The 15,480-nt window shown below is 49.8% G+C and overlaps 1 protein-coding gene across 1 annotated transcript in view; it reads right to left on the bottom strand.

The window, feature by feature from the left end:
* The window catches only part of ELL3 (elongation factor for RNA polymerase II 3), a 140,596-nt gene that overhangs the window by 56,088 nt on the left and 69,028 nt on the right, over positions 1–15,480 (bottom strand). Inside the window, exon 3 of the mRNA XM_088472892.1 lies at positions 10,224–10,351. Within this exon, the coding sequence (XP_088329018.1) occupies positions 10,224–10,351 (128 nt within the window). The remainder of the gene's footprint in view (positions 1–10,223; positions 10,352–15,480) is intronic.

Consider the following 15,480-nt stretch of genomic DNA (forward strand, 5'->3'; position numbering starts at 1 on the left):
TAAAGGGCAATTTTCATTAAATGCCTTAAGTTTTGAGGATATTTTTATTTTAGTGGCTTTCTCTAGCATTGTACTGTACTGTACAGTGGCGGGCTGGGCCGGGGGGCAGGGTGCCATGTGCCCCCCGGGCTGCAGCATCATGCGGGCCGCGGGCAGTCTGTGTCACTGTGACACAGACTGCACCGCGCGTGTAGCGCTGACCGGACGGAGTTCGGTCAGCCAGTGGCGTATCTAGGGCAGGGCGAGCGGGGTGCTTGCCCTGGGTGCCGTGGGACCGGTGGCGCGGGGGGGGGGGGGGGGCGCCGCCGGCCACGGTCCGGCCCGCCCTAGTTAGCCACCAATGTAGCGCCAACCGCAATGAGTACGGTCAGCGGTACACATTTACACAGGACCGGTGCTAGGCTTCCAGCGCCGGTCCTGTGCTGCACACCTGAGCCCATTCCCTCCCCCTGAGCGCTTGCCCAATAGTGCCAGGAGGCGGGCTCAGGCTGTGCATAAAACACGCATCGCCGCCAGCACTGGTGGCGATGCGTGTGTTAAACAGCAGCCATTGACTGCTGCAGCACCCACTGCAAGAGCCGGACTTCCGTCCGGCTCCTGCAGTGGGTAATGGGACAGACGTCATGAGGTCGTGACGTCTGTCCCATTATGCTGAGCGTGCCAGGCCGGGAGGAATGGCGGGCAGCGGCGGCGGGAGCGGCGGCGCGGACTGGAGGAGCAGCAGCAGCGTGGATTCAGGTAAGTATGTTTTTATATATATATATTTTTAAAAACCTGTCAGCACTACTGGGGGCACAACAGGGGTGGCTACCACTGGGGGGACCTCTACTGGGGAGGGGGCACAACGGGGGGGTGGCTACTACTGGGGGCACCATTATGAGGACCTCTACTGGGGGGGGCTATTACTGGGGGCACCATTATTAGGAGGACCTCTACTGGGGGGACCATTATTGGGAGGACCTCTACTGGGGGGGGCTATTGCAGGGGGCACTTAATCGGGAGGGGGAACCTCAACTGGGGACCACTACTTGGGGGGGGAACAACTACTGGGGGCATTATAAAAGGGGCCTACTACTAGGGGCACTGCACTGGGAGGAGCACAACTGGGGGCAATAACAGGAAGGACCACTACAGGGACCACTGGATAGGGTGGGTCACTATTGGGAGCCTGCATCAGGGGGACCACTACTGGGGGCACTGCATAAGGGGGAACACTACATAAGGCACTGCATTTGGGGGGACCACTACTGGGGGCACTGAGTAAGGGGAACTAATTGGGGGCTGTATAAGGGGCACTACTATGGGCCTGCATAAGAGGGACCACAACTGCATACTGGGGGTACTGTATAAGGGGTACTACTGGGGTTAAGGTGCATATGGATAGGAATGTTCAGCGTGAAAATAAAGGGATGTGTCATGTTGACACGCCCCATTTTTAAGTGACCACGCCCACGCCCAAGGCGCGCGCACTTATCGAGTTGTTGGGGGGGGGCTCCCTTTTCAAATTTGCCCTGGGCTCCAAATACCCTAGTTACGCCACTGCGGTCAGTGCTACACAGTTACAAACACACTGCCGCCGATGCAGTCAGCTGTGTGCTTGTTTTGATCAGCAGCCAATGAGTGTCTGTCAGACTCTCATTAGCTGCTGCTGCGCCCACTGCCGGAGCCGCTCCATCTTCCGGCTCCTGCAGTAGGTAATGGGAGAGGCGTCAAGATGTCATGACGTCTCTCCCATAATGCAGAGCGGCCTGGGAGTACAGACGGAGGAGCAGACGGCGACGGCGGGAGCAGGGATTCAGGTAAGTGTTTTTTTTGTTTTCTTTTATTACGTGTGTCTACTGGGGGCACTAAAGGGGGGGACTACTACTACTGGGGGCAATACAAGAGGGGGGGACTACTACTAATGGGGGCACTACAAAGGGGGGCTACTACTACTGGGGGTACTACAAGGGGGGGACTACTACTACTGGGGGCACTACAAAGGGGGAACCACTACTGGGGGTACTACAAGAGGGAGGGACTACTACTGGGGGCACTACAAGGGGGAGATCACTACTGGGGGCACTACAAGAGGGAGGGACTACTACTGGGGGCACTACAAGGGGGAGATCACTACTGGGGGCATTACAAGGGGGGAGGTGACTACAGGGGGGCACTACAAGGTTGAGACCACTACTGGGGGCACTACAAGGGGGGGGGACTACTACTACTGGGGGCACTACAAGGGGGGAACCACTACTGGAGGTGCTGCAAGGGGGGGACTACTACTACTAGGGGCACTACAAGGGGGGAACCACTACTGGAGGCACTACAATGGGGGGACTCCTACTACTGGGGGCAATACAAGGTGGGGGCTACTACTACTGGGGGCAATACAAAGGGGGGACTACTACTACTGGGGGCACTACAAGGGGGGGACTACTACTACTGGGGGCACTACCAAGGGGGGAGACTACTACTACTGGGGGCACTACAAGGGGGAGATCACTACTGGGGGCACTTCAAGAGGGAGGGACTACTACTCGGGGCACTACAAGGGGGATATCACTACTGATGGCACTACAAGTGGGGGAGATGACTACAGGGGGGGCACTACAAGGGGGAGACCACTACTGGGGGCACTACAAGGGGGCACTACAAGGGGGGGGACCACTACTGGAGGCACTGCAAGGGGGGACTACTACTACTAGGGGCACTACAAGGGGGGAACCACTACTGGAGGCACTACAATGGGGGGACTCCTACTACTGGGGGCAATACAAGGTGGGGGCTACTACTACTGGGGGCACTACAAGGGGGGGACTACTACTACTGGGGGCAATACAAGGGGGGGCTACTACTACTGGGGGCACTACAAGGGGGGAACCACTACTGGGGGTACTACAAGAGGGAGGGACTACTACTGGGGGCACTACAAGGGGGAGATCACTACTGGGGGCACTACAAGAGGGAGGGACTACTACTGGGGGCACTACAAGGGGGAGATCACTACTGGGGGCATTACAAGGGGGGAGGTGACTACAGGGGGGCACTACAAGGTTGAGACCACTACTGGGGGCACTACAAGGGGGGGGACTACTACTACTGGGGGCACTACAAGGGGGGAACCACTACTGGAGGTGCTGTAAGGGGGGGACTACTACTACTAGGGGCACTACAAGGGGGGAACCACTACTGGAGGCACTACAACGGGGGGACTCCTACTACTGGGGGCAATACAAGGTGGGGGCTACTACTACTGGGGGCAATACAAGGGGGGGACTACTACTACTGGGGGCACTACAAGGGGGGGACTACTACTACTGGGGGCACTACCAAGGGGGGAGACTACTACTACTGGGGGCACTACAAGGGGGAGATCACTACTGGGGGCACTTCAAGAGGGAGGGACTACTACTCGGGGCACTACAAGGGGGATATCACTACTGATGGCACTACAAGTGGGGGAGGTGACTACAGGGGGGGCACTACAAGGGGGAGACCACTACTGGGGGCACTACAAGGGGGGACTACTACTACTGGGGGCACTACAAGGGGGGGACCACTACTGGAGGCACTGCAAGGGGGGACTACTACTACTAGGGGCACTACAAGGGGGGAACCACTACTGGAGGCACTACAATGGGGGGACTCCTACTACTGGGGGCAATACAAGGTGGGGGCTACTACTACTGGGGGCACTACAAGGGGGGGACTACTACTACTGGGGGCAATACAAGGGGGGGCTACTACTACTGGGGGCACTACAAGGGGGGAACCACTACTGGAGACACTGCAAGGGGGGGACTACTACTACTGGGGGCACTACAAGGGGTGGACTACTACTACTGGGGGCACTACAAGGGGGGACTACTACTACTACTAGGGGCACTACAAGGGGAGGGGACAACTAAGGGCAATGCATAGGGGGGAGGGGACTACTACTAGGGGCACTACATAGTGGGGAGGGAACTACCACTGGGGGCACTGCATCGAGGGACCACTGCTGGGGGCTCTATAAAAAGGGCAATACTGGGGGTACTGCATAGGGGGGAGACTACAACTGGGACCACTATTTTAGGGGCACTGCATAAGGGTTACCACTATTGGGGGCACTGCATGGGGGTACTATATAAGGGGCACTATATAAGGGGCTTACTACTGGGGGCACTGCACAGGGGGAACCACTACTGGAGGCACTGTATAAGGGGCACTGCATAGTGGGGATCACTACTGGGGCACTACTGGAGGCCTGCATAAGGGGGTCCTGTCCTGGGACACAGGGGGGCACTGCATATGGGCACCACGACGGGTCTGCCCCTAATCTTTATTTTTACTTTACATTAATCCCATATGGACACGCCTCCTCCCTGGAACACTTGAGAGGGGGTGAGGGGGGCGCCATAGCACGCACGTTCTTCGGGCACCCTAGCAACACGCTACTCCTCTGCCAGGGCCACCTGCATGCATTTGCCCCCCAGGCTAAAAGTTGCCAGCCAGCCCCTGGTACTCTATATAATTTCCCCTGCAAAGTCCGTATGTGCTTTAGAGAATGTAAACATTGATTTGTGAAATGTGTTATTAATGATTGTTAAAATGCAAGTAAAAACACATTTAAGCTTCACTAAGTTTATATATATGCTTACCATACTATCTCTTTAAAATGGGACAATCATGGATTACACAAGTTCTGTGGCTGGCTGACTTCATCCCTGCATTTCACCTGCTGTTAACCAGCCACAGAACCTGTGTAATTCATGAATGCCCCAGTTTAAAGGGGATAGTATGGTAGGTATATAAACATTTGATATCTTTTTGATAGGGATGCAGTCAGAATCCCGACGACTGGGAATCTGGCGTTCAGAATACAGACGCCGGGATCCTGACGCTTAGCAGAATACTGGCGCCGGGATCCAGAAGGTAAGTAGTGGGGTTAGTGGAAGGGTTAGGGGTTAGGTTTAGGCTGCGGGGGGGAGGTGAGGTTTAGGCTGCGGGGGGGAGGTGAGGTTTAGGTTGCAGGGAAGGAAGGTTTAGGCCATAGGGGGAGGTTAGGTTCAGGCTGCGGGGAGGGGGGGTTAGGTTTTGGCCCTAGAGGTGAAGTTAGGTTTAGGATGCGGGAAGGTACGGTTACGTTTAGGCACTTGGGGGGGGGGGGGAGGTTAGGTTTAGGCTGCGGGGAGGGAGGGTTAGGTTTAAGCACTAGGGGTGGAAGTTAGGTTTAGGTTGCAGGGAGGGAGGGTTAGATTTAAGCACTATGGGGGGAGGTTAGGTTTAGGCTGCGGGGAGGGAGGGTTAGGTTTAGGCACTAGGGGGAAGGTTAGGTTTAGGCTGCGAGGAGGTAGGGTTAGGGTTTAGGCACTAGGGGGGGGAGGTTAGGTTTAGGCTGCGGGGAGGGAGGGTTAGGTTTAGACACTAAGGGGGGAGGTTAGGGTTAGGCTGTGGGGAGGTAGGGTTAGGGTTAGGCTTACTTACCTCTAGGCATTGGGATTGTAACCTGGTTGGGATGCCAGCAATGGGATCCCGAGCACCGGCATCCCGTACCCATCCAGTTTGATATGCATTAACAGCTGTGTTTATCCTGTTTTCTTTTAAATATGCATTTGATGAAAGTTGTTTACTAGTTTATGCCAAACGCATGTGTACATGATTCTTAGCTGCATCCTAGTGAGTTTACAATGTACTCCCATTGAGAGTAATATAACCTTTATACTGTGTGGATGGAAGCTTGTCAGATGCACCAAAATGGAACAAGCATTCAAAATAATGCCCTGCAGTGCAACGCATGGACGACAAGAGAGGGGCATCATCACACATCAGTTAAGTTTAGTAACGTCTGGGACCCCATCTTGTCAGGCTTCTCATTTATGAAAGAGATACTGCATATCCACCCTGGAAGTGGAACTAGATCGACCATGTGCCCTCTGTTCCCTTGGGATACTCAGGACTTGCAACAGAGACGACCATACACCTTAGCAGTATTCCCCTAAGCAGAAGCCACCAGCAAGTTAGCTGTGCCGCCCAGCCTGATCCACACTATGATATTAACATAGGACCAGGGTTCCCACATCATGATTGACTGAAGAGTTTGTGAAACCAGTGATCTAGTCTACCAGTATGCACTGGCCACCATCTACCTAGCTCTTCTGTACCCAAAAGATTCCAGCTTGGGAACCAGGTGAGGTATAAGAACCATTGCCCAGAGGACAATGAAGACTTCATGATGGCAGTGCCTGGTGATTACAATTTCAGCTGGACTGTTAGCTGAGCAGAAGCTGGAAGTATAAAAACTCTGCGTGGACATCTTGTGTGGTTTCATACACAGATGAATAATCTCTCACATTACAGGCCATACTCTGACGTATAATCTGTACCTAGTATGGGGCTAGTGTAAATTTCGATGGTGCAAACAATGGAATCTGAGCGTCTAAATGCATTTACAGTGGGTGTTTCAGTCCTTGCACATTCAGACACACGGATGTATTATTATTATTATCATAATTTATTTATATGGCGCCACAAGTGTTCCGCAGTGCCTTACAAAGTACATAAACAATTCGGTAGACCAGTGACTTACAGTACAATACAATACAGGATGAGGACAAGGATAATATACATTGATACATTAGCTACCGTAACGCCCAGATAAGCATCAGAGCATAATCAGACAAGTGTTAGGTGCCCTATTGGAGAGTAAGAAGTAGATGAAAGTAAAGTAAGGGGAAGCACAAGAGGGTAGAGGGCCCTGCTAGTAAGAGCTTACATTCTAAAGGGGAGGGGCAGACAAACAGGTGTGACAGATGGGGTAGACAGGGAGGGAGGAAGAAGCAGCAGCAAGTTAGGAGGACAGCTGGAAGTCTTTGATGAAGTAGTGGGCCTTGAGTGTCCGTTTGAAGGATTGTAGAGAGGTGGAGAGTCTGATGGGAAGAGGGAGAGAGTTCCAACGGTGGGGAGCAGTGCGGACAAAATCTTGGAGGCGGGAGTGGGAGAAAGTAATCAGTTGGCATGAGAGGCGGCGTGCATTAGTTGAACGAAGAGGACGGACAGGAGAGTGAAGGGAGATGAGGTCAGAGATGTTAATTGGAGAGGAATGGGTGAGAGCTAACCAGAGAAGGGCTTATAGCGGCATTTGCATAAAGCTGCAAAAAGCGAGGCCGGCATTAGATGCACACACAAACACTGCAGCATCTGACTTAGAATCAGGCCCATAGTGAGGTATGAGAAGTATTATACAGAGGACAACAAGAGACTTTTAAATGGTATTAGCAGGCCATTATGGTCGCCGCTGGACTGTCACTGTATTAAAGAAATGTAAACTCTGTAGTGATTTCTTTTGTCAATCTAAAGGAGAGCCTGAGGACTAACATGATGTGACACCTGATATGGACCGTTGCTTACCTGGTGGTAAGGCTAACAAGGATTCAGATCAGGTAATGAGCAATTAATGATCCAAGATCTGCATTGCTGGCTTATGTCTCATAGTGGGGTAACCTTTTTTAAAGTATGATTGTCAGGTTGTTATTGTTAACTATATATATTCATGTATAATCCATTTAAGTTCCTAGATGTAAGGATCTTAGAGGCAACACTGTGCCAGCAACAAGGGAATAATGCTATGTTTGCGTTGCTCTGGTGCGGCATAGGACCTATTTCGAGGCACTTACCACTGGTCTGCACATGTGAATTGCCAGAGATTCATCCTGGTATAGCACATAAAAACATAAATATGTTTGGCCTTCTTTGGCAAAATGATTTTCATCTCTTGAAAAAAAACTCCATTTCAATGTCAGTGGGTATCATCATCTGTGGGTTTCTGCTTACCTCTTATTATCCACACATCGCACCTGATTTTGAGGTTCACGTATAAACGAACATGGTAGCATATAGCAATTTTATGGCAGACTGAGCATGTGCTGCAACAAATATACACATTCAGGGCCAGTGCACAGGGAGGGATGCCCTTGGGGTAGCACCAGCCTTACTCACCCTCCGCTGCTACCCATCTCCTGCTGGTTAGTTGTCTGGAGACGGTGAAAAGTGTCTGTGACCCAGAAGCCCCTCTGGCGTCCTTTTGCACATGCGCAGAAGGATGCCCAAAAATTTTGGATCCCTCCCAGGGGCCGTCACAAATAGAAGCCTATAGGCTTTGTGAAGCCTATAGGCTTCTATTGGGCAACATCATCTGAAGATGGCGTTGCCCATCGCATCCAAGCTTGGTGCATATGAGAAATGTGGTCAAACCCCCAAAAACAGCATTTTCAGGGGTTTGACAGCATTTCTGACATTGCTGCATCTCACCCATTGTGTCTGTACATGCGCGAGCCAGTAAAGCTGTACAGGCAAAGTAAACAATTTGTGCATTTTCTGTCTGCAGGCATGTGCAGACAGACTGTGAAGATCAGGTCAGACATACTAAGCCTTGGAGAGAGCTCCTAACTGACATTTTTCAAAGAGGGGTCTATTTACTAAGCTTTGAATGGGGATAAAGTGTATGGAGATAAAGTATCAGCCAATCAGCTCCTAACTGCCATGTCACAGGCTGTTTGAAAAATGACAGTTAGGAGCTGGTTGGTTGGTACTTTATCTTCATTCAAGGCTCAGTAAATAGACCCCACAGCCTGTAAAATGACAGGAGCTCATTGGTTCAGTACTTTATCTCTCTCCAAGGCTTAGTTCATCTACCCCCTTTGCATGGACTCCATGTAAACATAACATCATCTTGAAACTTTTCTCATCTTTATAAATTGTAGATTTGGTCAGTCCCAATGATGGCTATAGGGGCTGACCTATAATACAACAATTATACTATTTTTCTTCTGTCATACAGTATACCAGCGGTTTTCAACGGTTGTGCCGTAGCACAATAGTATGCTGCGGGCGATGGTGAAGTGTGCCGCGGTGGTCATAGCCGCCGGGCACATTATACAGTACTGAAGCCCGGGCTGCCGCTGAGTTCCTGAGGCCCGGGCCGTCACTTGCCTAGACGCGACGGCACGACATTACAGGTCACGCACGCCGCGTTACTTGCCAGCCCGCTCTGCGCCAGCCCTTCCCGCCTGCCTTGCACCAGTGACCGAGCCAGCCCTTCCTACCCGCCCTGCGCCAGTAGCCTAGCCAGCCCTTCCCGCCCGCGGCCAGCCAGCCAGCCCGCCCTGTGGGGTGAGCCAATCTACTTTTTTTTTTTTTCAGTTGGGGAGCAATGTGTTTTTTTTTCTCTGTGGGGGCCAATGTGATTTTCTTTGTGGAGAGCAATGTGGGTTTTTTCTCTGTGGGGGCCAATGTGATTTTCTTTGTGGGGAGCAATGTGGGTTTTTTCTCTGTGGGGGCCAATGTGATTTTCTTTGTGGGGAGCAATGTGGGTTTTTTCTCTGTGGGGGCCAATGTGATTTTCTTTGTGGGGAGCAATGTGGGTTTTTTCTCTGTGGGGGCCAATGTGATTTTCTTTGTGGGGAGCAATGTGGGTTTTTTACTCTGTGGGGGCCAATGTGATTTTCTTTGTGGGGAGCAATGTGGGTTTTTTTCTCTGTGGGGGCCAATGTGATTTTCTTTGTGGGGAGCAATGTGGGTTTTTTACTCTGTGGGGGCCAATGTGATTTTCTTTGTGGGGAGCAATGTGGGTTTTTTTCTCTGTGAGGGCCAATGTGATTTTCTTTGTGGGGAGCAATGTGGGTTTTTTTCTCTGTGGGGGCCAATGTGATTTTTCTTTGTGGGGAGCAATGTGGGTTTTTTCTCTGTGAGGGCCAATGTGATTTCCTTTGTGGGGAGCAATGTGGTTTTTTTTTTCTGTGGGGGCCAGCAAATTTGATTGTTTTATTCCTGCGGGGGCCAATGTAGTGTTTTTTCATGGGTCGCACATGCCGCCTCGCCGAATGGTGTGCCTTGGCAATTTTAAAATCTTGTGCAGTGTGCCTTGATTTGAAATAGGTTGAAAATCACTGCAGTATACTGAGAAACTAAAATATTGCTGTCTGCAGCTAAAAGCCATAGCAGAGAATTTGGTTAGTTTCCAACATAGACCCATGTAGCACAGACACAAAACCAGTATTTTTATTTGTTGCATGTTCAACTCTAAAAAGCTCATTAGGTCCTAATAAAGTAAGCAGTAGCCACAGTACTAGTTACTCCACATAAGCAGTTCATTATTATGTGTATAATTGGCAAATCTGTCACAATCATCACTGTTATATTCCTCCAGAGGACACAGCAAACCCTTACTGTAAAATGGGGTGAAAGTGAATTATTCTCACCACGAAGTACTCTGTCTAATGCACTCAAAACTTGACTGAGGTTTATCTTTAATCTCTCTGGAGAGGTAGAAGGCAAAGACACGGACTCTGTCATCTGAACCAGATATGGGACAGGGAATCTTGATGTTCTGTTGGTTACAAGAAATTAGTTTGTTAATACCGCTGAAGATTAAAGAGCACCAGATATTTCAAAGTATAGCCGTCAGCGTGCTTTAGAGGTTTGCATGACTACCTTGTGGACTATATAATATTCAGGATTTTTTTAAATTTGACATTTTCAAATAGCTTTATTGTTAACATACTGTATACATCACATTAGTATATTAAGTAAATACTTTAGGCATCAGCATAAATCAGTGATGAACAGAACAAAAATAAGATAAAATAAAGAAATACTCTACAATTCATAAAACAAGCACTGATATTCAAACGGTAGAGTTTGAAACAAGATGTAGCGTGCGTTCCTTATTCAAGAAGGGAAGGAGTTAGTGGAGACTAGTATCTTTCCCATACATAACATATTGGTAAATAATGGTAACATGTATGTAACCTATGCTCATAAACATCTGTTAATATAATCTAATATATTCAATTGTTCTACTATGTAGGATTTTGAACTAGTGCTATATATCCATTAGGTCATCAGTCTTAGTTGCATTAATATAATATAATTCTATTAAACAGTATTATTTGTACTAACTGTATTAGGAACAGTGCAGTAAATTGGGAAGTTTCTTACCAAAGTGAAAGTTTGTCTGAAATCACGTCCTGGATTATAATTAATATAAACCGAGTGATTGGGCATATCCGCCAGGCATAATACAAATTTGCACCTCTTTCAGAACAGCCAGGAAAGCAATTAGGGTCACAAAGCTTGCAAAGCTAATGAGAACGTTAATCTTATAGTACATATCTCAAAGATATGAAACATGGGTGCTCCAGGAGTTGCTATTGAACCACATGAAAGAGTATAACTGGGAGTTTTGTCAACAACAGTAGCTAAACTATGCCTGATGTGGGTCAGCCTGTTACCAGTGCAGTGAATCTTAGGGTAGAAGGGTTGTTTGGTAGTTATAGGTCGGTTAGGTTGCCAAGTCTGAGGCCTCTTCCATCAAAAAATTCCCTCCCTCCCTTGTGTGTGTTGTTGACTTTTAGGTTTTGGCACAAAAGGACAGCAGTCAGTGGTCATTTTGTCACAGTATTTCTTAAGGTGCTCTCCCCTCCAATATACGTGTTAGGCTGATTCTACCTTACTGGGTTCAACAGCACCACAACTCTGGGTAGGCCTTTACTGTGTAATTGGAAGGTGCAGTTGGATACCAAGTTTGCACCCATTATTGGGTCGCTGGGCTGGCAGTTGGCCGCCATCATAGGAATATTGAAAGTTGGTTTCAGCAAGTGGCTTTATTGTTAGCTGTCCGTTCTTTCTTTGCCTCCATACAGGTTTATACATATATGTTCTCATACACCTAGCGTCCATACACCACATGGCGTGAGATGCTTGGCTCGACTGGTAGGTGTAACTTTTCTTTCAATTTTGTGTCTTATTCGCTTCACAGGAGCAGCAAAACACCATTCAAAGGGCCTGATTCAGATCCGCACGCAAATGCCATCGCAGCTGCGATTTTTCATGGATCGTAATTTCGAAAATATGCTAATGACCACCGTCCAGTACTTAGAGATTATTATATCATCCTTTATTGCTATGGCGCCACAAAGGGTTCTCAGCGCCTTACACAGTACATAAATGAGCACACAAGAAAAACAGTTATTAGCAGTAAAAAAACAATGCAGGACAAGGACATGGTTTATAAACATAGCTGCATAACACAAGCAGCAGGGAGTCAGCAGCCAGGTGTTAGGTGCCAACTGGGGAGTTAGAAGTACATGATAGTATAAAGGCTCATACACACGGGACAATGGGCCTGATTCAGAGCCGTTCGCTATTTGCGGTCGTTCGTTCAAAAACAAGGGGTGGCTATTCAAATGATCCGTTCGCAAATTGCAGTCTGTTCACACCTCTAAGTCTGAACGAGCGAGCAAAACATACGCTCGTTTATTTGTTAAAAACGCCCCCTGGCCGCTCGCACCATACGTCATGTCCGCTATTTATTAGATTAATCGAGTACATCGACCAGCGTATGAACTGCTCGCTATTCTTGTGGTTGGTTTTTGCTACCACAATTTTGCGAACAGTTCTGGCTTAAAAAAAACCCAGTGACGTGGTCAATGACGCTGCTGTTTTAAATATGCACACCCATAAAACGCCCGTTTTGACCTTTAAGCACGCCTGCGTTCTGATTTCCACTCCCCGTTTTCAAGCACCTTCCCCTGTTACCACCCACATACGCCTCATCCTGTCACTCAAATTATCAGGCATTCGCTATTTTGCGAGCACATGAATTTCGGCCGCACTGACTGGTTCGCGCATGCGTATAACGATCCGTACGCATGCGCAGATGTGCGAACATCGCTCGGAACGAGCGTACTGCCGCTAGCGAGTGGCTCTGAATGAGGGCCAATGTGCTGTATGAACGATATTAGTGAAAGAATTCCCTTGAACTTTCCGCAGCGCAGGACAAACGATATTGGGTGTACACACTGAAAGATATCTTTATATATCTTTAAAGATATCTTTCAGTGAAGTCATCCTGTCACATCTCTGAACAAGCAATTCTTGATGATATCGTCAAATTGGACTGCATGTACGGATGACAAAGACATTGTTAACGACCCGTGGGAGCGCATATCGTAGGTTGTTCACTGCATACACACTGAACAATATGAGCGATATATATCGTTGAACGATATCGTTATCGTCCCCAAAAATCGTCTAGTGTGTATGCGGCTTAAGTAGGGGAAGGAGAAGCATGTGAAGGACGAGGGCCCTGTTCACGAGAACTTACATTCTAAAGGGGAGGGGCAGACAGACGGGTGATACAGATGGGGTAGATAGTGAGGAAGGAGCATGGAGCAGTGGGTTAGGATAGATGCTGCGGAATGTGTGTGTTTTAAGATGACCATATGTTATGGCAAAATTCAGTTCTTAGTTCATCTATCTCTAAAAAAATATATATATAATTTATTTATGTGTCATTTACATAAGAAATGTACAAAATAAAGTTGCTGCACTTTAATTTTAGTCTGTTATATTATAACATCTAAATACATCCAAGCTAAAAATGCAGATATTATGGGACTGTTCCACCATCCTAATAGTGAATACTTTGTCCCAGCTGCTGGGTGCTATACCATGCTCCTATGAGTGGGTGCTTCTCACATGCTAGACCCTCCCCCCCTCCACAAAGAGGTGCTGTGGCCAAAACCATCCGGGGGGGCCCAATATGTTGCTGTACCCGGGCCCAGGATTCTCTTTCCAGCCCTGGAGGTAACAGGCAGAGATAGGAGGGAATGGGTTTAGTGGTGGGGTAGCAAGGCCATGGAGGGAGGGAGGTGGTTGAGAGTGGAGGAACAGGAAAGGTAGGAGAAAGACGTAGAGGGTTGGAAAGCAGACTGAGGAGAGAAGAAAGGGGGGGACAGCAAGTGGAGGAGACTAGAGTGGAAAGATAGCGTTGGAAAAAGTAGGTAAAGTAGAGGATTATGTGGGCACTGAATAAGGGGGGTGGTCAAGGGCGTATCTATAATTGGTGCAGGGTGTGTGGTGCACATGGCCCCCTGGGTCCAGGGGGGCCCACACCGCACACCATGCATCCATAAACTCTTTATACTTACCTGTCCGTTGTCTTCAGTAGTGCTACTCTGCAGCGTCGGACCGGCGGCGGACATTATTTTCCCAGTGACTCGCACAAGCGTAATACTGTTGTCTCCAGGAAAACCATTTTTGCCAGAATCTACTGAAGCACCACCCACCACAGCGAGTCTGCACACAGGTCCCCTCCTCTCTTAAAACGTCCCTGGGGGTGGTTGAAGTACAGGTCTGCATGCTGTTGACGAGGTAAAAAGTTAGATGAAAACTGGAGTGTAGGCAGTGTGATATAGAGACAGTGGGCCTGATTCAGCAAGGATCGCAATTGCAAAGCTGCATGTAGGTAGCTCAGGCCTGGCGACAGGGGGGGACTAAGGGGACACCCATACCGGGCCCCATGGATTAGAGGGGCCCCGGCGATTAGGAACAGAATAAACGTCAGGCCCTGCTGCTACGGTTATGACTAGAATAGAGGGCTGCAGGGGACCTGTGACCTCACACCCACATGACCCAGCATGAAAGGGGGAGGGGCGGGGATGCTAATGGGGAGCCAAAAGTGTCCCCTCGCGGGCTCGCTACGCTAGCCACAAAGATTTATTCCCCCTCTATGCCCTCATGGATGGTAACGCAGGAGCGGTCCAGCCTCCTGCAGCGGTCACGTGGTTGATACGTCACAGAGGTCCTTTAGCCACATAGGATCTAGCATCAACCCTGCTGCTACCCCAGTCTTGTTGATGAGCTGCTGCCCCCTGCTGTTGCTGGGATTCCCACAGCTGGTTGCTGGTGCTGATGACAGGAGGAGACCCCGTGAGCAGTGCTGTGATTAGCTGTCACTGCGGTTGCCGGGACAGAGAGGGAAGAGCCATGCTGCCTACAGATGAAGAAGGGTGAACCCTGTACCCTAGAGGGAACCCCCGCTGACAGATGTGCTCATCATGAGGATGAACCCACTCAAAAGACTCCTGGCACGGAGGACCCTGAGCTTGTGGGAAGCCCCGCAGCAGGAGAATCCAAAGAGGACCCTCCGCTGAGGAGAGCTGCTACGCTGTTACAGTAGTCCTGCCGAAGCCCCGCCCACTGACAACCTTCCCCCCCTACTCTTCTTTTCCTGGGTCCCTCCTGCTTCCTTCCTGTTCCTACGCACTAAAGACACTCCCGACCCCCCCCCCCACTCGCGGCACCTCCGGACCCCCACTCGCGACACCTCCACCCCCCACTCGTGGCATTCCTGACTCCCCCCTCGCGGCACCCTTGACCCCCCCCCCAGCCCCACACTCCTTTTCCGCCTCCTCAGTGGTCCAGTAGAAGATTAAGCGACAAGGGCCCTCATTCAGAGCCACTCGCTAGCGGCAGTACGCTCGTTCCGAGCGATGTTCGCACATCTGCGCATGCGTACGGTTTTTAGTACGCATGCGCGAACCAGTCAGTGTGGCCGAAAATCGTTGGTACGCAATATAGCGAGGGCCTGCTATTTTGAGTGACAGAATGAGGCGTATGTGGGTGGTAACAGGGGAAGGTGCTTGAAAACGGGGAGTGGAGATCCGAACGCAG

The sequence above is a fragment of the Taudactylus pleione genome, unplaced genomic scaffold (assembly GCF_031769625.1).
Source record: "Taudactylus pleione unplaced genomic scaffold, aTauple2 ptg000129l, whole genome shotgun sequence".
NCBI classification, from domain to species: Eukaryota; Metazoa; Chordata; class Amphibia; order Anura; family Myobatrachidae; genus Taudactylus; species Taudactylus pleione.